The sequence below is a fragment of the Melanotaenia boesemani genome, chromosome 10 (assembly GCF_017639745.1).
Source record: "Melanotaenia boesemani isolate fMelBoe1 chromosome 10, fMelBoe1.pri, whole genome shotgun sequence".
NCBI classification, from domain to species: Eukaryota; Metazoa; Chordata; class Actinopteri; order Atheriniformes; family Melanotaeniidae; genus Melanotaenia; species Melanotaenia boesemani.
This window is the reverse complement of record NC_055691.1, coordinates 33,998,204-34,021,863: the sequence shown is the minus strand read 5'-3', so window position 1 is coordinate 34,021,863 and position 23,660 is coordinate 33,998,204. Positions and strand designations below refer to the sequence as shown.

Sequence of the window (23,660 nt, the reverse complement as noted above, 5' to 3'; positions counted from 1 at the left end):
TGCATTAGGCTCAATGTGAAAATCGACACAGAATGAGTTTTAAGCAGAACTGTTACAACATGCTCTCACACTCACTAGTGCTACTAGTCTTAAAGTGCTTGTGGATGCATTTATTGTGCTTGAGTAGTTTAACAAGGGGATTTCGAGGCAGCCTTAACAGACAGATTATCAGCAAAACTAATAAAGCTGAAGTGGAGAGAAGCTGTGCCCCTTTGTAAGCCATGGTATCTCTGTAATGCCCTGCTGAAAAAAAGTTGCATTTACAATTCAACATATACTGTATAATGTACATATACTGTATATGGACTCTTGACAATAGTGGTAATATTTTCTACAGTAGAGGTCATGTTGATGTATCTGTAGGTACAGAAAGTTCCTTTACTAAAGTTCCTGCAATCCTGTGTGCAGCTGCAAAAAATGCATATGAAGGTTGCGGTAGGCACCAATCCCCTTGTTCACCGACTCATTACCTGTGAAAAAGGCTATAATACCTGCAGTATATATGCTAGGTTTTCCTACAAATATCAGAGAAAGTATTCTAGCTACAAATTCCTTTGAGATTATATTTACAGAAAAATGGTAGATTGTGTCAGACCAGCAGATTATCAAAAAGCTTACTCATTGTGTAATAAACCCTACAATGAGGAACAAATCAACATCTACCCATCGATCGTTCACCACACATTGCGCCACTCCTGCAAGAAGCCAGCAGAAAAGTTAATAACCTATGAGTCCAGCTTCTTTCATCATAATGAGCTGCTACTGATACATTCCCTTGATTTCAAAAGCTCTCTAATTAGACACATCTGAAAGTTTATCTCAGTAGTGTTGATGTTCCAGTTTGTTTCACAGTCATTAAATTAGCCAATTTGCTTGTTAGTGATTACGTGTTCATATAGTCAAGTAGCAATGGTGAAATGATAATGACAAGCATTAAATATGGTACTAAACACTGAGTCATACACAGTGTGTATACATGTGTAGCGTTTTGTGAAGTATAATGCTCTAAGCGCATACATTATTGCCACAAACATGTTGTGATCTTTTGCATATTAATTGTGCAGATCTCAACAACTGTATTGCGTGAGCTACCTTTCTACTTGGCTATAGGGATAAAGGGAGAAAGCGTGTTTTAAAATACATTTTGTTTAAAGTCATAATGCAGTCTTTTTTTTTTTTTTTGCAAATATGCATTCATAAAGAGACTGCCTTTTTTAATGTAATTAGAACAAATTAGAAAGTTCATTCATTTTTCTTTCTTGTGCCTTTTCATTATAGCTTTTTTGACCCTGCACTGTAGCACCCTGTTGAATTATATCACTGCTGGTTTTATTGGTGGGTGATCAGCTGAACACAGTCATCCTGAGACATAAATGTGACATCAATTCCTACAGTAATACACTGGTCAACACTAGCAAATACAAGTTTCCTGTTATCTGCTCCTAAATTGTCTTTTTTTTATTTTCATGTTTTCTTTTTCCATGTCTTTTTCTTGCTGTCCTATCTCTTCCTGTCAGTTCACCCAATCCATCCATCACAAAAGTATATGAGCTATTTCATAGAAGAAGAAGGAATGGCTGGTAGTGGGAGGTGATTGACTTTGCAGTAATGATCATAGTGTTCACTGATAGGAAAGGAAATCTCAGCCTCCTCCTTCTTCAACATTCTCCAGCAGCAATGAGCTCCCCAGCTCTCTCTGACAGCCTGTCCCTCCTATTTTGTTCATCCTCTTCTTCCTCAAAGAGAGTATGATGTATGCTTAGCAGTTGGTGTGCGGAGGCTTTGGTCAGGGGTGGAGGTTGAGTCTCAAGGTTTTCCGTTTGAGTCAGAGGCTCTGCTTGTGCAGGGGAGGTCTTGGGACTAAGTGCATCCTCACTAGATGGAGGGTTTGGACTCACACCATTTACATAAGTGGTGGTCGGAAGAGTCACTGTATTAAAGGCAGTGTTAGTCGATTCTGGAGAGCAAACCTTAGTTTCTGAAATACAAACATGGTAAAGGGAGAGATGGTCAAAATATAACAATTGCAAATTAATGACCTGTAGTTTAGGGTAATTAGATCACAAAAGCAATACTTCTTAAACAAGTGGACAGACCCATACATCCATGAAGAGATGAAGAATATACAAAGCAAAATGAAAAAAGGTTCTGTGTTAAGCAACAGCCAATACAGCCTACCTGTAATTGCTCCCGACACATGAACAATAGTGTGTGTGCCTTCTAGGTACACTGTGTCCATGTTGTGCTCTGAGGGGAGTGGTTCTGTGGTTGTGGCTTCCACCTTTGGCTTACGAATCGTCAGCATATACGGATGAACATCCAGGGAGAAGTTGCGTGCATGCTTCTTCTCCATTCCACCCAAATCTGTAAATAAAAATGATAAGAGACTTGATCATGAAAAGAGTTGAGACTATCTACACAGACTGGATTTTAAACGGTCTTAAATTTTCTGGTTCCAGAGTTGAAAACTACCAGAATTTTTTGGGGGTTAATTTTTCCATTATTGTCACTAATAGTTTGCTAAATGTGGTTGCTTGCTGTTCTCAGCTCAGGTAATCTGTAATGACTTTATTAAAGCTGTTTTGTCCAGAAAGTGCATTGTGCTGCATCTGGAAACAATACTGATTAAATAAAATAAAAATAAACGGTTTTCTCTTTCTAAAAGAAAATAAAGAAAAGTGCTTCATCTGTGCTTCCGTATTTATTCAACATGTTTTCGCTAATCATCTGAACCATTGAAGCAGTCTGGGCCTTTTGAGCTGTTTGTAACCAAACAAATGCAAAGAACCAGCAGCAATGAAAGATGCGTCTCCTCAGGCTGCCAGCATCTGGGCCAACATAATAGTACTTGAACACACCACAAAGATTACTTCCAATGGTCAACCAGTATGTATAAATTACACCTGCGCAAGAAGATCGAGTACAGGAAGGGTGATAGTGTAGATGAAAATAAATAAAAAGGAAGAAATCAGAGTATTTTGTGTTTGTGATTTTTTTAAATTTATTTTGGTATCAGGCAGAGCTGGCCATTGTTGAATCATGATTGTACAAATTATGATTTTGTTAATGTGTTACTTCATTCAGAAATTAAGACGATAACAGAAGTCTAGGTGATGTAGTTAGCTTTCTGTCCTCGCTACCTCCTATCATCTCATGCATTCGTTTGCCTGCTCAAGAGCTGAACAGACTGAGCTCTCTCACTGAAAGAAAATACAAGAGAAACAGTCATTTACCGATGCAGCAGATATGACTGATGGCTTATTACTGGCTTAGGGTATAAAAGCATTGAAAGACTCAGGGGCTAAAACTAAACATTTTAGACTGTAAACTGCCAAAATATGCTTTATGAAAGCAAAGGGAATCATGCAAATCTCTTTTTGTAGAATTAACCAAGATCTTCCAAGTAAGTATAAGTGAGCTCTTTAATTTGACTGTCTTTTAAGCAGGCTGAGACAATGGAGCCTTTTCCTATTCCACATAGTAATTTTATCCAATGGGATATAAAACTTATAAGAAACAGCTCTAAACCTATCTTTTCCTTAACATGTTTCTCATTTATTATTATTTTTATTCATATTTTACTATTATTATATTTAATTTCGGAATACCTTTTGTTGACGAAAGTTGTGTGCTCTTGTTATCCAGAAGTGGGGCCATGAAGCTGTCTGCTACTGTTTTGCGTCTGACTGGTTTTGGTTTTTCAGGCTTGTTGTTATTTTCCAAACGAGTCAGGGTAAGTGGTTCCTTTACAGTGGAGAGAGGACAAAAACAGATTATATCATGGCTTAAACTGCATTTCAGTTGAAGCTGAATTAGAGCTTTACATATTTTAGAAGTTCTAATCCAGAGTTGCTTCCTTTCCCACTACAAAGACACTCATCAAGAATTTCTGAGCTGGAAGGACTTTAATCATTAGTCTTCGTTTAAGACGTTCTTGTTGCAGTATTGAAATTTAGTTTGGATTTTCCCCTTCTATTTTTAGTAATGTTAAATAAAAGTCGGCGCTGTTGGAGATGCAGCTGGCTTACCTTGAATGGCTGAGGAAGGGGGTTTGAGGTTGGAATCCATTTAATCTTCTTACGGGGCCGTTTGATGACCAGTGGCTCCCCACCCATCTCTCCCACTCTGAGATCAGAAGGATCCATGTTGGGATCAATTGTCTGTATGCCAGAGTCTCTCACAGTGGGTGTGGCATCATGATTGGACTGTGCAAGTGCAGCCAACAGCTGCCTGACCACGTTGTCGTACATGAGGTCACTCTCATTAGTGATGAAGTCCAGTCTGTTTAATGACTTGATGTGGTCCCTATTCTCATTGCAGAACATGGCCAGGATGTTAATGTCACAGAACTGAGACTTCTGCCAGCGGCGCCGTGTTTTAATTCCAACTTTATGCAGTTTGTCAAATACAAAGTTGGACTTGCGCACCACAAACAAGTGCAGCAAGTTAAGCAGAATAATGAGGTTCATGGTGCAGAGCAGAGCTATGTCCACAGCGGCCATGATGCGCTGCAGCTGCACAGCAGGCAGCTTACAGTTGACCCTGAGCTTCAGCTCTGGATAGCTGCTAATGTCTGGGGGTTCTCCTAGTGCGCAGGTGAATTCATTCTGCCTTTGGCGGGCATAGTATGCGCTAAGGTAGGAAATGGGGATGGAACTAAGGCAGATAATAGCCAGGTGACGTGCCAGGTAAATCTTAGCCAAAAAGTTACTTTGGCCTCGTCTCTCTAAATATTTTTCAAACAGATTCTGTTCAGGGCTCTTCTCCTTTTCTGCATTCTCTATGATCTCCCTCCTCTCTCGCTCAGTTATGCCAGGTCCTTTGGATTGAATTTGTTTCTCAATCTTTGGGGCTCGGCCCTCAGCAGCTCTATGGTAGCAGTTGTCAATCTCTTGAAGCAGGAAATTGAGCTCCGATGTGAGCCGCGTAGAGGCAAGGAACTCCCAGCCCAAAGCAGGAATGTACATGATTCCAGCAAAGGCCAGCAGAGCATAGGGTAAAAACTTGTGTTCAAACAGTGAAGGCCAATGAGCAGGCTCCTTATCAGGAATAGCATCTCGGAGCTCTGTCCAGCAGTAGCCCCTCGCATACAGTGCCTGGTCTCGGGTGAAGTTGTGTGGTGTGTAACAGTATATAGACTCCTCTGAAGAAAGCACAGAAAGAAACAAAAAGGACTTAACATTTCTTTTCTTTTTCTAGAATATCACATATGTTAATTCGCTTTAAGAGAATGCAACGTTAAGGATCTAATTTAACTGTTATTTCCTGTTTCTCAAAATGTTCTGTTCTCACATTTTACAGGCAAAATGTTTCCAGTAATTAAATTATATGTGCAAGGTGAGAAAAACAGATGTACTTGAGTAATGTTATCTCAGCGATTTCTTTGAAAACTTAAGTAAATACATAACTGAAAATGCCAATATATACAACTACTAGCTTCATAGTGTTGTGATTGAAAAGAAAACCATGATGTAACCCTGCAAAATGAATGCATAGAGCATGAAATTTAAAAGACAACTTAACTTCATACATTTTGTATCATAAAACATCTTTCAGAAACATACAGCTCTTCAGCACAAACTAATCTATTTCTGTAAGGTGATACCCATTTCTGAGCTGATAAACGTCTGCTAGACTCAGGGGGAAGGAAGTGAGAACACACATTCCTGTCAAACTTTGTCTCCACACGTAAATGTCCATCCGATGTGAGTTTGTAACAACAGATATCATTAGTGATCAAACAGCTTTTTATATAAAGAAAAGGTTTTCATTCTCTCAAAAACTATTAATTTTCTTAATAGTTTTGTGGTATTGAAATATTATGCAGTGGAATCAGTTTTTACAATCACATTAAGCAAGACGAGCAACATTGTGCTGATTGGACTAAAATGAAATAACAGTTTTCTGAACACCCACATTGTTCTGCTGCTCAGGTTAAACCCTGAATCCCAGCTGGTTAAGTCCTACAGCACAGAGCCTGACTCAGCAGCCATTGCTTCCCCTCTGCTTTTTAACCAAATGCCTCCTTCATTCCCTTCCAGCAATCCATCTCACCTTTCCTATCATCAGCCTATTTCCTTAGTCTCTATCATTTCTTGCCCTCTCAGCTCCATCTTTCTTTCTCAATTCTTTCTATTTTCCCTCTTACTTATCATCCAAATGTATAAGAGCATTACATAAGCTATAAGAGGTGTGTGAAGTGTAGTTGTAGTCAAAGAAACAAAGGCTAAGTATACATGTAAACTGACACCTTTGCTCAAGCGTCGGCTAAATTACTGTAGAAATAATTCAGAAACTGTTAACTACATATATTAACAACACATTTCTTGTGTTGATTTGAAACTCCCTCTAGTGGATGGTCATCTCACCTGCAAAGTTTCTTGTGAAGACGAGGGTGACCAGGAGGATGGGGATGATGACCGTCCCTATAGTAACAACACGATCAAAGGGCAGCTCCAGTTTGAGTTGCACCATGAGGCCGGCCAGTGCCCCACCCTTCTCATCCTGAGAGGAGCCCGGCAGGATCAGCTCCTTCAGCTTTTCGCCTGCGAGAAGCGCTGTGGCCATGTCTAAATTTTGGTCAAGAATGTTCTGCATGCGGAACAAGAGGAATGCACTCTACTGTCCTCTCAGTGACAGAGGTGAGACTGAATGCTCCCTGCTGTAGTTAGGTACTCGTCGAAACAGAGCGATGCACACATACACACTGGAAGGTGTGGCTAGCTTCAGCCCTCTGTACCATATGTGGGTAAGTAATGGATCATACTGAGATGTTTATGTGCTTCAGAGCTCTGGCTCCTCCAGATGCATCCAGCTAGACTCTTAACAAAGGAGCAGACATGATGTTCACTAGCAGTCCTCCCAGTCAGCCTTGCCTGCGTACATCTCTGTGTTTTGCCCTGTCTCCTCAGAGTCTTGCTCCAGTCCACGCACTGTGTGGCAGTTTGAAGAATGAGCTGAGTTTAGGAGGTGTTCCTGTGTTCCCCCAGGAGAGTGATTACAGGTTGAAGATTTGTTACAAGAGTTTTGGTAAGCAGAAGCTCTGACCAATCCTTTCCTGTAAGACAAACACCCAGTTAGAGACAACAATGTGTGCATTTTTACAAATGTGCTGTACACTAAGGTGAAAGATGTGCTATCTTGAAACATACAGTAAATGATTTGTGTGTGTCAGAAGACCCATTACTTGAGTCTATACAGTGTCATATCTCACAAAAAATCTCTGTTCTTATCATTTTCCTCTAAAATGCAGTTATGTGGCTGAAAATGACTAATCCACACTCTCTGTCCTCTGAAGTGTGTGTATTGCCCTTGCTTTGCTTATACTCTGGAGACTACACCAAACTGAAACAGACTGAATTGTGATACTGTGATAATAATTTTTCAAGCGGACTCCTAATTCATCCTGTGCCCCTCTCTGGACTGCAGGTGCTAATTAACCTTGTGGGAGAGCATGTTCACGCGATGGTGTCAGGTGACCCCAGACACTTGTCAGTGATGTTAGCATGATGCTGTGAGCATGTGAACAAATGCATTCAAACAAGTGTGCATCATGCATGTACGAAAGCATAATTGTGCTGACTGGATCAGCATCTACCGCTTACTCCTCTCACATTAAGGTTACATGAATGCCCTTCAGAGGAGTGTGAATACATCACCATTTACCATCAACTGTTCTCATCGTCTTGTGCCACCTCTTTGTCATTTTCTTTTTCTCCACTACTACTCCTGCCCTCCTCTCACTTTCCTTTCATTATGCAAAAAGCACAGCTTATCTATGAAATCATTAAAAGCCAAGCCCTCTGAGCAAGGGCTGGAACACATACTTAACATCACTGAGAGGGGGATCTTAAGACTGGAGTTTCATGAGTGCAGGGGGCAATTAGTCTTCACAAGTCAGCTTTAAAGCACATATGATGAGAGGGGTCATTAGGGGAAAAATCCTAAGGAGCATTTTTAAAGAACATTATTCAGTCTTAATGCTGACATGCAGCAATTGGTGTGCTGCTGTACCTGAAGAGAAGAACAAGATGTTCCTCTTGGCAGTACAACACACACATTCCACATACTGTCTGGTGACAGTCACCTTTACCGCCACCCCCAAAGACTGTTTCGTGGAAGATATAGAGGTAAAGTTTGCATAATTTAGATTTAAAGGAGCACCACTACATTTTGGGAGCTGAGTTAGAGGCTGCACTGTGAGCCAGTGGCACTGCTCCAGACTGGCAGATTATGCCCCTCAGTTGGGCGATGAGACCAGTGTTTACATAGGGAATCCCACACTCGTTGGCTTCTTCAGCATCCCGCTAAACAATAACCAGTGTAGAAGTCTACAAAGAGGCAAAGTCAGGCTTCAGGACCAAAGCAGAGATGGAAGAGCTCCATTCATTCCTTCATTCATTAATAATTACAATATGGCTGAGAAAGGAAGAACTTTACCATAGATATGCCCCTTTGCCCCTCGCTCTCTGATACTGGGGTGGGGGGGGCGGACAAATCTGATAGGTGATAGGTTAAGTGATAGGTTTAGGGAAATAATACAAACGCCATAAAGTATCCTCACTACTTTTCCACTTTTGATTATCAGCCCATCTCTACAGGGTACAGTGCAGGAACATTTCACTAAAGATCATCATGTCCTAGTTAGAGATGCCTGGGCTTCACACTGTCTCCGAACAGGTCCACGCGCCCGGGCACAGTCGCGACCAAGAGGACAACACTCCAATTGACCTTATGTTGCAGTAAATTGCAGCTGCTTGCAGATGACGAACTGTTTCAGCACCTGAGCGGCGGGTAGCTCCCGAACAGCCTGTATCGACTCAATGTGTGGGTCAGAGAGCGTGCGCGCTGCTCTGAGCTGTGCACGAGAGGATAGGAGACTCTCAGTACCTGCATCAGCTGGTCTACCTGTCCACGCCATACCAGACTACCGCCACATTTGCTCATCTGCTGCGAACAGCTGTGCCATGTTCAGACAGCGGGATAATAATAATAAAAATCACTCACCATGTCTTGCTGCATCTCCCGGGACGGAAAGAGTTAATCTGCAGTGCGGGCGAGCAGCTACAGCATGTATCCGAGCTCACCGGTTTGTTCCGCCTTTCCCCCCCAGCTCCTCTTCCTCAGTGCCTCCAACCCTCTCCTCTCCCCTCCCTGTTCTGCCTCTATCTCAGAAAGAAGAAAAGAGATAACAAATTTAGATTCTGCTCCTCATCGCATTATTGTGTTTGAGCCGAACTGAGCGCGCAGTGGCTGAGCTGCTTAAAATGTACCATGTCGCAGCCTGTAAATCGATATTTAACTAATTATATAATAACCATTAAGGGTTCACAAATTAAATAAAATACACATCCAGTTTTTTACTGTTTAGTGTCTGAATTTAGATACAATTGCCAACAATAATCCCAAATACGTTAGTTTGTGGATAAACGTTGTTAATTGTGCGTTTGGCTCTTATAATATTAGAGTGTGAAGCCATACAGACCGGCTTTTATTCAAACCCTCCGTGCGTCCAATCTACAACCAAACAGCCAGGCACCCAAAACGTTTTCTTGTCTGATCATAGGTTTACCCAACATGCCCATCAAACGGGAGTGTGGGACTGCCCACAGACAAATGCAAACCACCAATGGAAAAGATGTCTGTCATTCAAACTCACTAGGTGTGGCGAACATATTATCACATTTTTTTCTTTTTGTGAGCCACGCAAAACATCAAGGCATGAAAAGGTAGCTCAAAGTCCTCATTTTTTGGAGTAAGTATTATTAAGTTGCATAGGCTAAGCTCCGGGAGTGACATATTTAAGTGTATGGGGAGTTGGACCAACAGGTAGCCACAGGGCATTAAATCATTTCAGCGTACAGTTGTAGAAATTGTCTCGTTTGCAGCGAATCACAGAAGCTCTGAATACCACATTTCTGAACATGGACAGTTGAATGGGCCTTTGGAGAATTTGTTTACAGCACCAGACAGATTTTTGGCTTAGTGCAGGGATCACTGAAGCCTTCTTGACTCACTCTCTGTGAGCGCGTGGAAGCCGCGCGCGCCCGATGCGCAGCAGCAGGACCAAATCACAAGTCAGTTTTTCCTCAAGCCGGTTCTCACCGGTTAGGGAACCCGCTTCTCGCTACCTTTTGTTTCTAAATATAGCTCTCCTTCCTCATCTGTAACTCCAAGGTGTTACAGCTTCCTGTCTTGGTGGTTTGAGATGTGCTACATAGACTAAAAATATTAATAAAACAGCATACCCTTTATTATATGTAATGAGACGTTTGAATATTTATTTTATGCTAACCAAAACGGCCCAGGACTGAATGAAAGTATGCATCCGAAAGTATACAAGCAAGAGATTTGATAAATAACTTTGATCAAGTTTTCATATTAGCTCATTGTGGCTTTGGCATTTCCATTCATCTGTGAAAACGGTCAGAAGAGGAACATTTTCAAGACTCGTGAAGCTTATCAAGTCTCTGAAAATTAAAATAATTGATGCCCACAAAGGAAGGCAAGGCTTTAACAAAGCCAGCAAAGCGTTTTCACTGAACCATTTCCTCAGATTTCAATGTATTTAAAAAATGTTTTACAGGACTGGAGGTCAAGCTGGGACCATGAAAACCATGAAAAGAGACTCTCCAAGGGGGATTAAATTGGTGTTTGACTACAACAGACCCTAATGGAGATTTACAGACGCCAGAGTGGTTGTGCACTCTTCTAATGTGCAGGTACATCCAGACAAATACAACCTAATGAAACAGCCATTAGCAGAGTAAATCCTTTAAGTCATCCTTGCTATAAAATTTTGCCTTAAAGGTTTGCAATAAAAAGCTACATACATTTGAAATGAAAATAAAAACAAATGAATAAAAAAACTGCTATTCTCATATTTACCTTGACTATTGCAAACTATGAATCTAAGATATTTCATATTAAACATCATCAGCTTAATGTAGTTTTTTAACTACATTTTTTGCATTACAGGCCTGCAACACATTCCCGTTTCTCCTTTTACAACGTAAAAGAAAAAAAAACATACAATCAGTCTGGAGGAATTTCAGTATGTAAACAACAAGGACACAAGCCAGTTAGGCTCCACGTTGCTCTCCATCAAGAAATGCGATTTATCACTTGTTGACATAAACACAGGCAAGGGATTAGTGTGGGAAACTTTAGCAAAACTCAACATATATGTTGTTAATATCATGGATGCCACTCAAACCTTTACTATGCAAAAAAGAATCCTTATGTTAATTTTGTCCTGTGGTGTTACTTATTGGAGGTGTCTGAGATGGACCATCACACCTTGGAGACATTTGCAATGTGCAATGTGTCAATGCTGACTCTTGTCTTATCTCTTACTCTATCATCTTCTCTCTTTCTTTTCCATTCATCTTCCAATAATGTCCCCTTGTGTTTCTTTACTGAATCAGCCATGGTTTGAGTTCAAAATGGCCAGTGTGTTGATATCTAGTTGCTATCGTGTGACACAATGCTGTAAAGCAAAACGTGATGCCATAGGCTGTAAAAGAAAAGTTGTGAGATGTGGCTTCTCAGCCTCGGAATAGCTTCAGAAAGGTGCATAATGAATGTCCCTGTACCATCCAAATAAGTCCAACATTGAGTTTAAGGTTGAAAAATTGTGTAGTTTTTCTTATATTCAGGAAAGTTCACTGAGATTTAAAAACAACATATGTTACCTTTAACGTCTAATTTCTTCCAGTTTTGTCTGTGCATTTTACAACATATACACAAAAGCACATTCTGTATGCATTACAAAGGCACAGGCACATTTAACCTCCTGAGACCCAAGCTTTGGTTTTTTGTGTATTTTTTATGATGTTTGAAAAAGTATGGGCATAATAACAATATAAATAAACTTTGTTTTTGTAGTAGAAGTAGTTTATGAGAAAAAATATGTCCTTATATGTGGACAATGAACTGATGTTAATAGGCAAGGAAAGTTTCTTTGTGTTGCAGAATACAAGAAGCATCATTTTACATTAAACACAAAAGAGAAAGGAAAAAGAAAAAACACTGGATAAAAACAGTATTAAAACATGATCAAGTCTGAGTCCATCACTACACCCAGATTTCTGGGCTGGTTGGTGGTTTAATGGCGTATAGACTGAAGGTCTGTGATGACTTTTAATAGTTTTTCTTTGGCTCTAAAGATAACAAATAGATAAAAGTAGAAAGTCACCAGTGTGCAGCAAAGTACAAAGCTCCTGTTTATTTCCACAAAAGACTAACACCAAGTGTAAAATGCATTAAAACAGTTAAGTTTTTATTGAAGAACATATTACAAACAGCACATGAGATTTTCCTGCATGGTCCGTTTCATCACATCGCATTGGACAAAACCATCTGTAGACTCTCTGATGTATGTGTTTGTATTTTTATGTAAGTAAGGAGAACAAGTAAGTATTTTTGTTCTCCTTTATTTGGATATTTAGATGCATTGACCTTTTTTATTGTTGAATTTTGGGTTTGGCTCTCCACTGAGGAGTTTACAGTTTTGTTTTGTTTTTTTGTTTGTTTGTTTGTTTGTTTTTTGTTTTTACAACCTCAGGAAGGTGTTTTGCAAATATTGTGCAAACTGTGACTTGAGGGATTTTTTTTAAATAGCTTTTTATGGCTCTTCTTCTTGAACTACATCATCACTGTTACACCAAAATGACCTGAGACACCATAAATAAAAATTTAAGGAACTGCATTACAGTCCTTCTAGGTGTACGTAAGTAAGATCCAAAAAAGCAGGATTTAAATAGTCCACCTCTTGGTTTGGACATTCATTCAGTAGGAGCTCATCATTGCATCTACACCACCCACTTCTGAGTTGTACTACAACACGGGGCCGTGTCATACTCACATATTGCTTGTCTTTCTTGGACCACTGCTGGCAGATGTTTTCAGACTGGTCAGCATGAAAGCATCGTAATTGGTTTGTTGTCCAACCACTTTTCTTTGCCAACCTTTCAAAATTACCTCTGATGATTGATGCTGATGTACCTCTTCTATTCGGTTTCATGATTTTTCCACTGGGCAGCTTTTGGAGGGCCTTGGTGATCCAGTATAGGTTTACTGAATGTAACTAATGTTATGTAGAAACTTAGAATTGATGTTTATAACTAGAAATCCTGTCCCAAATAGTCCACTAAGTTTACTTACTTTTACTCTGCACGTGTGGTAATATATTATAAAGTATGTCCTAGTGTCCTTGTACGAGTACATCATGTTTAACTTTGTCTTGGAAAGTTATTACTATACATATTTTTTAATATGCATACCACATGGAACTATATACATTACTTTCTATGAATAAACACATGTTGCACAATCATAACTGTTATCTTTTAGATTTTTACTTTTCTTCTCAAAAATGCAGTTGAAGTTCTCCACTGATATGAGCGTCCTCTTCTGGCTTGACAGATTAGTACATTGGGATAAATGCAACCACTAGGTGGAGGCAAACAAGGTTCAAGTCATGCAGAATGAAGCATGTGGTAAAGGAAGGTAAAAATGTGATGTCCTTACATGTGCACATAGGGTCTCAGGAAAAATGCAACAACAACCCTGTATGTCTTAAAATGTGTTTGCAGGCAGAAACGGGTAAAATAATCACTGAAATGCTTCAGCACTTGGCCAGGACTTCTTATAAGTGTTGTGAAAAGAAATGACAGCATTGAACGGTATTAAATGTTTAATGTTCCAACTTTTGGAATGGATATTAACAAATGAAATGATGCTGTCAAGAAAAAAAGGGAAATATCTCAGGGATCTTTTGGATTTTTAATACTGTTACAGCTTTTTTCTTATTTTAGGCTGCATGTCTTTTTAAAGAAAATTAAAACAAAGGTCCATCTCAATACTTGCAAGCTATCGATTCTGCAACGTTCCTCAAGGTCACTGACTTTAAAATGTCTGAAAAAAAAAGTCTGAAAATATCTGGATAGAGAACAATGCAAATGAGAAAGCCAAAGAACTGAACAGATGCTTATGCAGGAGAACTGAATGAAAACCTCCTGACCCTGCAGAAAACCTTGGAATTTGGCTGCAGGCTCTTTTCCCTTTTTTTGTTTTTCTTCCCTTTTTTGGTTATTTCTCAGTCTTTTACAACAGGAAAAAAACAAATCCATAACTTTGCCTCAGTTATCTTTAAAATCATGACTGATTTGAATTTTTAATATTCACAGTAAGTATTTAACCAGGGGTGCCCAAACTTTTGAATGCCAGTGTTCACATAACATTTGCCAGGTTTTTGCCTTTATTATTACAGGCTATGTCAGGGGGAGAAAAAGGTCCTTGTCAATACGAAAATACGAACAATAAAATGTTCAGTGTCTAACTCAAAATGAAGGGGAGGGATGGGGAGTAAACTAACAAACGGAGGAAATGAAGATAATTGATATGACATTAGATTCGAGCAGTAATGAGAACATGGCTCTAATTTCCAAACAAGAAAAAGGGGGAACCTAAGCTTTTGCAGCAATATTCATACAAATAAAAATCACCTGCTCTGTTCTTCAGGTCATTTTGAATACAAATCAAGTGAATTAACAGCAATGTCTCTCAGAAAGTCACACTTAAATGTTGCCATACTTATTTCTTACCATTTCTGTCATCCAACCTTAAAGACTACTTATATGTACTTCAGCAACATTAAACAGGAACAAACACATCTGTATATTCAGCTGATAACATCTAATATTTTTAACCCAAAACATAAAATCAGTTTGTTCTTATCAATAATTGCTATGACAAATCAATCTCCTGTAATAAACTGGCAACTAGGACAAACCACTAAGGAACAAATGGGTCTGCTACAGAACACAATCCAAAGTGCTGAAATACCTTTTACTATTTAAAGAAAAACCTCTGCTGTATTTAACACTTAATCTCCTTTATGTGTGGAAAACTCAGTTTGATTATTTTCAAAGGCGTGCAGTTTACTTTATACTGTGTAACCTTGACAATATCACTACTGGAGCCTCCATTAAATCCACAATGAGTCTTGTGTATTAATGGTGCCGAACAAGTTTAATGTGTCAAAATACTGTAAATAATATTTTAAGTGCTTGGACAGTTTTTCTATTGTTGATAATTGTCTCACTTTGTTCCTTTTTGTACATATTGTCATTATATATATATAAAAAAGATTGTTTCATGTAGTTAGAATTCAATAATGACAAAAAGCAAAGTGCTCAAAGCGTCACCTATGCAAAGATCTTGATGATAAACAAATGCAAATATTTCAAACTTTTTTTTGTTTGCTTTCTATCATTTGTTCTTCTCTTTAGGATCCATTTTCCCCACTACGTCTCTCTGGTCTCTGTGTTGTACTCTTGTCTTTGTGCTTACAGCTTGCAGAGTTTTCTTTACCCCTTCTTTTCTTCCCTTTTCCACTCCTGACCAAACTTCTGTGCATAGAGTAGAGCTGCTCATTGAGCCATTTGCACCACAACTGCCTTCCAGGCTCTGTCCTTGTCAAAATCCTGCAGCATTCCATTGGATGCTTGCTGCTGAGGGAACCAAACGGGAAGGAGGAAGACAGAGATGAAAGAACGACAAAATATTTATATATTATTCATGTGTGAGCGTCAGCAGCAAAGTTTCCCTTTTGCATGCATGACTAGCTCATTAAATTTTATGTTGTCATGTTTAAATGTCATCTAAATGCTCTACAGCTGGTGAGAACATCTGGAATGGAAATGCATGTGTCATATGATGTAATTTACTTGTGTTTTATGTAGGAAATGAAGAAAATAACATTCTGAGAATAAGCTATATTGATGTCTCATTCGCTAGACTTTTGTGCCTCCAGTTCCTGTTTACTGCTACCATACCTCGCTGTAATGGGTTGTGGTTTGCATGCTGTCATCACACTCTGGGGCTCCCATGCGGAGCTGACTCTTGTATGTGGCACAGTGCACCACAGTGGCTGCAGTAAGAATTGCCTGCACCAGGAGTAGCACCATCAGAATCAACAGCAGGATGTCGTAGGATTGCTGTGACACACAGACACACATGCGTACAGTAAGTCACTTCCCCTGCTTTTCAAAACTCTGCTCCTTTGTTTCACAGTTAACTGGAAGTCACGATTGGATGGGTAACATTTAGAAATCTGTACACACTTTCACCTTATTAAATTCACCTTGGCTGTAGGCACATCATAAAGGAAAATTTCAATAAAGCTGATCACACTGCAAGAGAGGAAGCCGGAGGCCGAAAAGAGGAGAGGCGACGTCATGCTGCTGATAGCAATAAGCACCTCCACCTGGGAAACACCACAAAGATAAAGAAAAAAGAGAAACTAAAAAAAAAAACACATGAAAGAGAAGATAAAGCTGATATGCTAAACTATAAGATTATACTTCATAAGACAGTGTTTTCAAGCTCTAGGTTTTAGATTTTGCTTTTTACCCAATTAAAAAAAAATACCCAGTTTGAGTTCTACTTTTTACTGAGGTACCAGGCTTAATTAGCTTGTAAAAAATGTTGCTTTTTCACGGTTATCATTAGAGATGCCCGGTAATGCCATTTTTAGAGCTCCATGAAATAATTTTGTGGGTTCTAAACTGCTGCTTAGCACTCAGAAAGCAAGACAGAAACATTTTCCTCGGTATGTTATGTAGTTAGTAAATAGCTGAATGAAATATTGGAGGTCACTTTGACACACGGAAGAATAAAAAAAGCAATTTTCCAAAACTTTGTTATATGATTGGTAGAAAACCATCATCAAAATATAGCAAAAGCTTGAGGGACATTTTGTACAATCTGGAGTGGTGCTCCTTTGTTCTGCTATGCAATCACTCCTACACAGTTATGACCATTATGGAGTAAAAAACAAAACCTTTCACCATCCTGAACACAAAACAGCATCTGAAATTTGCTAATTATCACTTAACGTGATTGCATTTTGCAAGTAAGTCCTACAGACTGATAAAATTTAAACAAAACTTGTAGGCTGTAATTATCACATCTTTATTTGTGGAAGGATACATCTTCAGCTGTAAGTATAGGGAAAGGGTCGTTCATGCTTTGGGCCCTTGTTGAAGAAGCCAAAGCCATGGTAAACCTTTCTGTTCGTAAGTAGAATAACGTATTAAAGAAATTGCAACAATTTCTGGAAACAAACATAAAATAGAAATAAAAGTAAGGTGAATGAGTTTGTTTTAGAACATAAAAATGACTCTAAACATCCCCAAGTCCACTATGGAATATCTCAAAGGTGCAAGTTGAAGGTGTAGCCACAGCCCTCGTAGTTTTTGTCTCATAAAAAGTCTTTCGATAGACCTTAGAGTAAATACACAGTGGCCCAGGAAATTGAAGTCTTCTCCAACTAGAATTGATGAAAAGTCCTCATTACATAATCTGAAAGAGTTTTATCTGCAACAGAAATCTGTGATCCTTTCCACTTTTGGAGTTAAGAGTACTCAAGGTTTTGTTTCGGGACCTTCACTGTCTCTGTTTATTTGATTTATTAATTTTCCATTCCTGCAGTTCGTTCAGGGTACGTTGAAGCCCCTTTTTCAGCTGTCACTTGATAGGCTGCCAGTTCATCACTGGGCCAACACAGAGACTAAACAACCATGCACACTATCACCTATGTCAAGTAACAAAAGGTTGTTGGACTGTGGGAAGAGGCCGGACTTTTAGAAAAAAACACCCACTCAGGCACAAGCAGAACATGCAAAATTCCATTCTGAAAGGTCCTAACTGAGGAACAATCAGCAACTTTTGTGCCATAAGCTGACAAACCTTAACACCATCCATCATTGTTATTTTAAAGCCACAAATGACTGAGGGGAAAAATACTTTGCTTCCAAAATGATGCATATTTCTAACTTTTGGCCACACTCAGATCAACAATTAACAGGAGTGGACATTTTGACCAGATGTGCCATTGTTCCTCTGTATTTTGTTTGGCTCAGGACGAACAGTGGTTGTCTGACCAGTGAGAGAGAAGGGTTTGAGTCTTGGCTTTCCAAGTCCATATGTCAGTGTTTGTGCAAGGTAATGCCCCGGATGCATTCATCTGTGTGTATGATGCAGAAAAATCTCTGCAAAGACTAAAGAAAAGCGTTATAGATTAAGTAGTGCTATATGAATGTTTGTGGGAATGTGGCTTGTAGTATTTTCTGTGGCAAACAGAACTAGAAAAACATTATATAAATGCAGTCTCATTTAACATCTACAACAGTCTTTTGTACTCACCAGACATTTATTTGGGTATTCTGACACAACATGACTGGCGATAGCACTTGGAAAACACTGTAATGGATTAAATAAAAGGTTTAGTGATCAGGCCATTAACTGATGGCATCTTATAACTTTTCACATTGAGAAGTCATGTAGATCAGTACAAAAATGGATGACCTACAGCCACGAGGATCCAGAAAAATGTGACTGACAAGTAGGGACCTGGCAGCAACGCGTCCATGTTGAGCGCAATAATGCCTCCAAATACAGCAGAGATTCCCACGATTACTTCAATCACCTTTTAGGGACATTTGTTAGCAGTTCAAAAACAGACACGTTACAAAGGGAGAGCAATATTACATGCAACAAAGCTGAAACTTCTACTCACAGAATATGCCTTTAGGAGTTGAGTAGGAAACACTGCAGGTTTAACAACCACAGGCCTGTCATACATCACAGACTGGAAGATGGATGGAAAGATTGAGAGGGGTTAGGGTGGAAGAATGAAAGCAACATGGAGAGTAAGAGCGAGGAGGCATCAAGTTGAGAAACAAAAGCAATCAATCACAGACACACATTCACACACACCTTCCTGTGGCAACAGCAGTCCTCTGCAGAGCGAGCTGACAGGATGACAGTGCTGGCCATCAACACCTCCAGCAAAATCATCAAAATGAGGTTAAAGTTGATCTAAAAACAGACATGGAGGAAGAAAAGGGACAAAGTTACTAAAGAAAGGAAAGACAAGAAATGTTCCTGAATATCTGATGAATATCTATACATTATTTAGGATGATTTACATTGACAGCAGAGGGATTCAAGACCAGTTTACAACCAAACCACACCAGGCAGGTGGTCGTTACTGCAAATGTTGATACATAGACCACCTGGAAATCTGACACCTGTTAAAAACATGAAAACGATATTACTACCTCTCTTTGGAGGACCTTAATTAAAACATTAATTAAAACATGACCATCTCTTTTGCTTTTGGTGTGCTCATTGTTTACTCACTGCAACATGTCTGTTCTTGGCAATAGCAAAACTAACTACTGCTGCAGGAATGCCCTGTGAAGAACATCAATAAATAAGCTTCAGAATTAATCTTTTAAGCAGATAATATCTGAAAATTGCACAGCCCCCTTTGCTAAGAAGGTCTAGTTAAAATTATGTCAATATTCTCTTTAGAGAAAATATGAGTATATGAACACAAAGGCAACTGTGATGTCTTGATGATCACTCACAGAGCCTGCAGCACAGCGCAGGTAGTCCATGGCAAAAGGAAACACATTTCCCAGGTACAGAGAGAAACCCGATGCAATTAGGAGACTGCCCTGAAGACACACACATATATGGAGGCATGCATGCACATTTTCACAGACACTCATGCATTCAACAGGTAGAAAAGAACAAGAATTTCTCCCACACATCAACAATTCAGGATAAATCAGTCATGACTAAAGAAACTATGAAAACCATGAAATTTGAAATCCTGATAAACACATCTATTATTAATCAAAGACCTTTGTTTTTTATCTAAATGGAGAGGCACAAATCAGGATTTTCTGTTGCCATGTTTCACTCAAAATTTCTAGATTGGGATCTTCTTATATCAGGAAAAGATTCACCCCAACCTGTAAATTTTTCTGTGTTGTTAAATCCTGCAATGTGCCCACTTTGTTACCCCCCCCCCCCTGACCATTTTATCCCTCACCCCTATGAGGACACTGTAGAGCCAGGCCCTGTAGCTGAAGCAGGGGTGCTTTAGAGGCTCCGGCTGGGCCAGCTGCAGGTCACTGGCCCTCACGTCCACTGTGTAGCTGTCCCGCTCAAGCCTGTCCCTCTCCCCCCTGTCTGGCCTTCTTTCTGCTCCCCTGTCGCCCCGGCGGCCCAGCGTCCCATTGCCTCTTTCCAAAGTGGGCATGTGGCTGTAGGTGAACTCCTCTCTGGCTGACAGCTCCTCACGCTGCATCATTGAAACAGCTGCTGGTTAACTTCACAAGAAAAGAAAAGATATGTTTAGATTAAAACACAAAATAAATTCAGCAAATTCTTTGTTGTTACCTTTAACAAAAATAAGCTCCAGTGAATTTATTAAGAGTAGAATCAGATTGCTACAACATGAGAAACTATGAAAAATAAACCCATTCAACTGTGGAAATTCATGCTCTTAATCATCACCAAATCACCAACAAACCCCACCTTATCTTTTCAAGCAAACAAAACAAAACAAAACAAAAACAAAAAAACAACGAAAGAAAAGAAAGGAGACATTTTTCAGCCTTTTCATTTCCACATTTTCAGTTTCACACACACCCTTAGACTCACCTATTGTTATGAATCTTCTCAGCTATTGTCCAACAAATGTGTTCTAAACAACTGCTTCCAAAACACCACATGCAGGACAGATTATTAATCTCTGCAGCTCCTGCTCCCCATCTCTCTCCTACAAACTTTTACTTGTTATTTAACCTCCTATTTCTCTTTCCTCCTCCTTTTCTCCCTCTCTGCCCCTCTCTCTCTCTCTCTCTTTCTCTCTCTCTCTCTCTCTCTCTCTCTCTCTCTCTCCTGTTATGTGATGTTTCTCAGAAGCAGCTCTGAAAAGTTTTTCGAGCCCTTCAAAGCGTGGAACTAAAACACATGGCTCTTGTGCTGCCAGCCTTCTCTGTGCCAAAGGGAGAGCGCCTGTGCATGACAACAAGGGGAGGATGAAGGGGCTCGCGCTGGGGGCAGAGTTAGGAGGGCAAACACCCTCTTTTCTACACCCCACCTCCCCCCATTCTGCTCATGGACACACACACACACACACACACACACACACACACACACACATGCACATCAACCTACTCATAAAACTGAACAATAGGCCTTCAGAACCAAACACAGGGCAACACAGAATGTTTCCACCTCATAGAAATAAGGATTTCATATAAATCCCATCAGGCACTGTGTCAAATAATGTTTGTACCCTTGTGGAGCCCCCACTCACAGCTTCCACTGGTGTTACTTAGTGATTTACTTGCAGTTCACAGCTCAGTTAATTAAGATGCCCAGCAGTGCTTTAGAAAAAGAGGCAGCAGAGACATTTTCATGACTTCATCACATGGTTGCTTGTCTGACACAGTTAATCTGATGATGGATCATTTCTGCTTCAAATACAAACTCTTAACTCTTTATCCAGGAGGAAATCCTGCTGGATGGTCATGCCTTGTGGCCGTGTCTTTATTGTGTCTGGATATAAACGTCTACATGTATGTGAACTTCAGGATTCCATTCTCTCTTTCACACAGCACAGCATTCCCAGTTCAGCATTGTTCCTGGGCAGCTGTAACCATGGCGACTCCTTAACAACTACTGTCACAGCGTCTCTCAGTTGCAAATACCATGAACACTCCAAGAGAGGCAGGAATTTTGCAACAGTCTGAGAGCATTAAAGGGAATCAGTGGCGCTCTGATTATGTTAATTCAATAACAACATCATGATTCGATTAGAGAATTTGCCATTTCATAAATATAAAGGAAAATCTCAAAGACAAACAAATCCTGAGTGTTGTGTCATGAGGAAAATGAATATCAGTGTCATATTTATCTGGCAGTTTAAAAGCCTCCAGCGAAAATAATTTTTAAAAAAATCATGTAATTGTGCTGTGAATGCTTCACTAGTCATTTTAAATCGATGCACCACATGCCTGTCTGGGAAGTGGGAGAGGAATTCTCTTCTGCAGCATCTTAGTTACAGCAGCTGCAGAGCACAGTGACCACACACATTGTCCTCACTGATCTGCTTTTACAATGTTAGAAAGAAACAAGGCTCTGCCTGTTCTCTTCACAGCTCACTCCCTCTGTCTGTTCATCTTTCCAAGGTGTATTCTTTAATTAGAGATACTTTTTCCTTTTATTTGTATGCAGGCAATTCTATGTTGAATCAATAATTTATTTATTTATTTTTTATGGTTGGTGTTCTTACATAACGAACCAAGAATGTTAGAGACGTGGGTGAATTAACTAAACTTAGCACAAGAAGTAAGGAAATTTATGTTAAACTTGTTGTGAACCAACTATTTTACTGAACTGGACTTTTGCTGGTGTAACAAAAATAAATTACTACTGGACTACAGTATGGCTTTAAACATAAATTGTTTTGGGTTTTACTGAATTTACAGTTATAATTTTAGCCTGGAATAATATACATCACTCACATGAATCTCAGCTTTCCAACTGTGTATAATATGTGTACGTACTTGGAAGGAAGACTGAAATACGTATTTGTCATGTCCCACCTACAGGACGTCTGGTACCACCAGGTTAAATGAATAAATAGTTAAATTTATTTAATAGTAAAGCATTGTTAAATGTTTTGTTTCTTCAAACTTCAATCATCCAATAAAATCCACCCACAAATGCATTTTTCTCACAAATGTGGCAGCATTTAAAAAGAAAACAAACAAGCTTTCCAACAGTTTACAAGGTTTCGGACCATTTTCATCAGATTTCTGTCACACACAGACAATCAACCTTTACAGAAAGATCACTTAAGAAGACACTCAGTTATTTTACAGTTTAATACTTCTGCTTGATCATGTTTTGTCCTCTTGCTGTAAAATATTCATGCATGGGGATTTATGCAGTTTTAGCCACAGGTAGGTCAATCTGACAAGAACAGGCCATTAAGGATGGCCTCAGAATATATATATAGATTTTATTATATAAATTTAGATTTATAAACTAAAATAAAGGAGATTCATCCCCCCAAAATACTCCCTAATAATACCAAAAGTTCTATTAGATTAGCTAAAGCAAGAAGCAAATTAAGTATAGATGCCAAATAAATACATCACCTGTAGCCTAAATAAGTAAGGACAACTAGTCAAAGGAAAACACTGCACAGGCGGAGACAAATGTTTAATCACCAGAACTATATGACTGACTACTCACATTATTTAGTTGTGATATTATAAGTTCATAAAAATGTTACTTACAATATGATTGTTTTGGGTTTTTTTTATGTTTTTTTTTTTTGCTCATTATTGGATCAAATTAAAGGGTTTTAGTACTTGTTAAGTTAAGCAAAGAAGTTGTCGATCTATAAATACCAGAAGTGATTATTTTCATATCTGTTGTGTCAGACTGGTGGCGTCTTCCATGTTTGGGATGCTGCTTTCAAATAACTGAACTAAACAGAATGGTTTTCATTTGTGTTTCTGCATAGAACACAGGCAAATACTCGGTGGGTGGAGAGGGGCAGGTGAGTGAGAGCAAGTGTCCAAAGATAACCAAAATTAAAACTGCCACAAAATGCATTTGGCAGATGGATTAGCATTTTGAGTGGATCAAAGGCAAATGTCAGTGGTTTAAATCTCTCAGATCAAAGACTACACTACACTAATGCATTTGCTATTGTTTACCACTGTTTTTGTTGTGGTTGGGAATGCTGACTCAGCATTTTGCAAACTACCACTTGACAT

At 39.3% G+C, this 23,660-nt stretch overlaps 2 protein-coding genes across 6 annotated transcripts; both read right to left on the bottom strand.

Moving 5' to 3' along the window:
- Nucleotides 1-436: 436 nt before the first annotated feature.
- Nucleotides 437-9,459, bottom strand: panx2 (pannexin 2). 2 transcript variants are annotated; one of them, XM_041996265.1, is made up of 6 exons: nt 9,007-9,459; nt 6,369-7,057; nt 4,029-5,143; nt 3,609-3,744; nt 2,179-2,364; nt 437-1,978 (listed from the first exon to the last, which is right to left on the bottom strand). In XM_041996265.1, the coding sequence occupies exons 2-6, from the start codon at nt 6,595-6,597 to the stop codon at nt 1,659-1,661; spliced, it is 1,986 nt and encodes a 661-aa protein (XP_041852199.1). In that variant the 5' UTR covers nt 6,598-7,057; nt 9,007-9,459; the 3' UTR covers nt 437-1,658. The 2 variants fall into 2 exon arrangements, with proteins under 2 accessions (XP_041852199.1, XP_041852200.1); XM_041996266.1 differs by lacking the exon at nt 9,007-9,459 and having other exon boundaries at nt 6,369-7,424.
- Nucleotides 9,460-13,681: 4,222 nt separating this feature from the next.
- mlc1 (modulator of VRAC current 1) lies at nt 13,682-20,694 on the bottom strand. Of its 4 annotated transcripts, none has more exons than XM_041996269.1 (12): nt 20,524-20,691; nt 19,910-20,189; nt 19,440-19,529; nt 19,210-19,263; nt 18,996-19,097; nt 18,784-18,885; nt 18,584-18,655; nt 18,377-18,493; nt 18,211-18,267; nt 16,148-16,270; nt 15,840-16,001; nt 13,682-15,515 (listed from the first exon to the last, which is right to left on the bottom strand). In XM_041996269.1, the coding sequence occupies exons 2-12, from the start codon at nt 20,168-20,170 to the stop codon at nt 15,435-15,437; spliced, it is 1,221 nt and encodes a 406-aa protein (XP_041852203.1). In that variant the 5' UTR covers nt 20,171-20,189; nt 20,524-20,691; the 3' UTR covers nt 13,682-15,434. The 4 variants fall into 4 exon arrangements, with proteins under 4 accessions (XP_041852203.1, XP_041852201.1, XP_041852202.1 ...); XM_041996267.1 differs by having other exon boundaries at nt 19,895-20,189; nt 20,524-20,689; XM_041996268.1 differs by having other exon boundaries at nt 13,682-15,512; nt 19,895-20,189; nt 20,524-20,689.
- Between the last annotated feature and the right edge of the window lie 2,966 nt (nt 20,695-23,660).

Coding starts and splice junctions, on each gene's coding strand:
- panx2 (XM_041996265.1), bottom strand. CDS start 6,597: ATGCAGAACATTCTTGACCAAAATTTAGACATGGCCACAGCGCTTCTC. Junction 3,745..4,028: donor CCCTTCCTCAGCCATTCAAG/GTAAGCCAGCTG, acceptor TCCACTGTAAAG/GAACCACTTACCCTGACTCG. Junction 1,979..2,178: donor TGTGTCGGGAGCAATTACAG/GTAGGCTGTATT, acceptor TTTGTATTTCAG/AAACTAAGGTTTGCTCTCCA.
- mlc1 (XM_041996267.1), bottom strand. CDS start 20,170: ATGATGCAGCGTGAGGAGCTGTCAGCCAGAGAGGAGTTCACCTACAGC. Junction 19,530..19,894: donor TAGGGGTGAGGGATAAAATG/GTCAGGGGGGGG, acceptor GTGTGTCTTCAG/GGCAGTCTCCTAATTGCATC. Junction 18,268..18,376: donor TTTTCTGGATCCTCGTGGCT/GTAGGTCATCCA, acceptor AATCCATTACAG/TGTTTTCCAAGTGCTATCGC.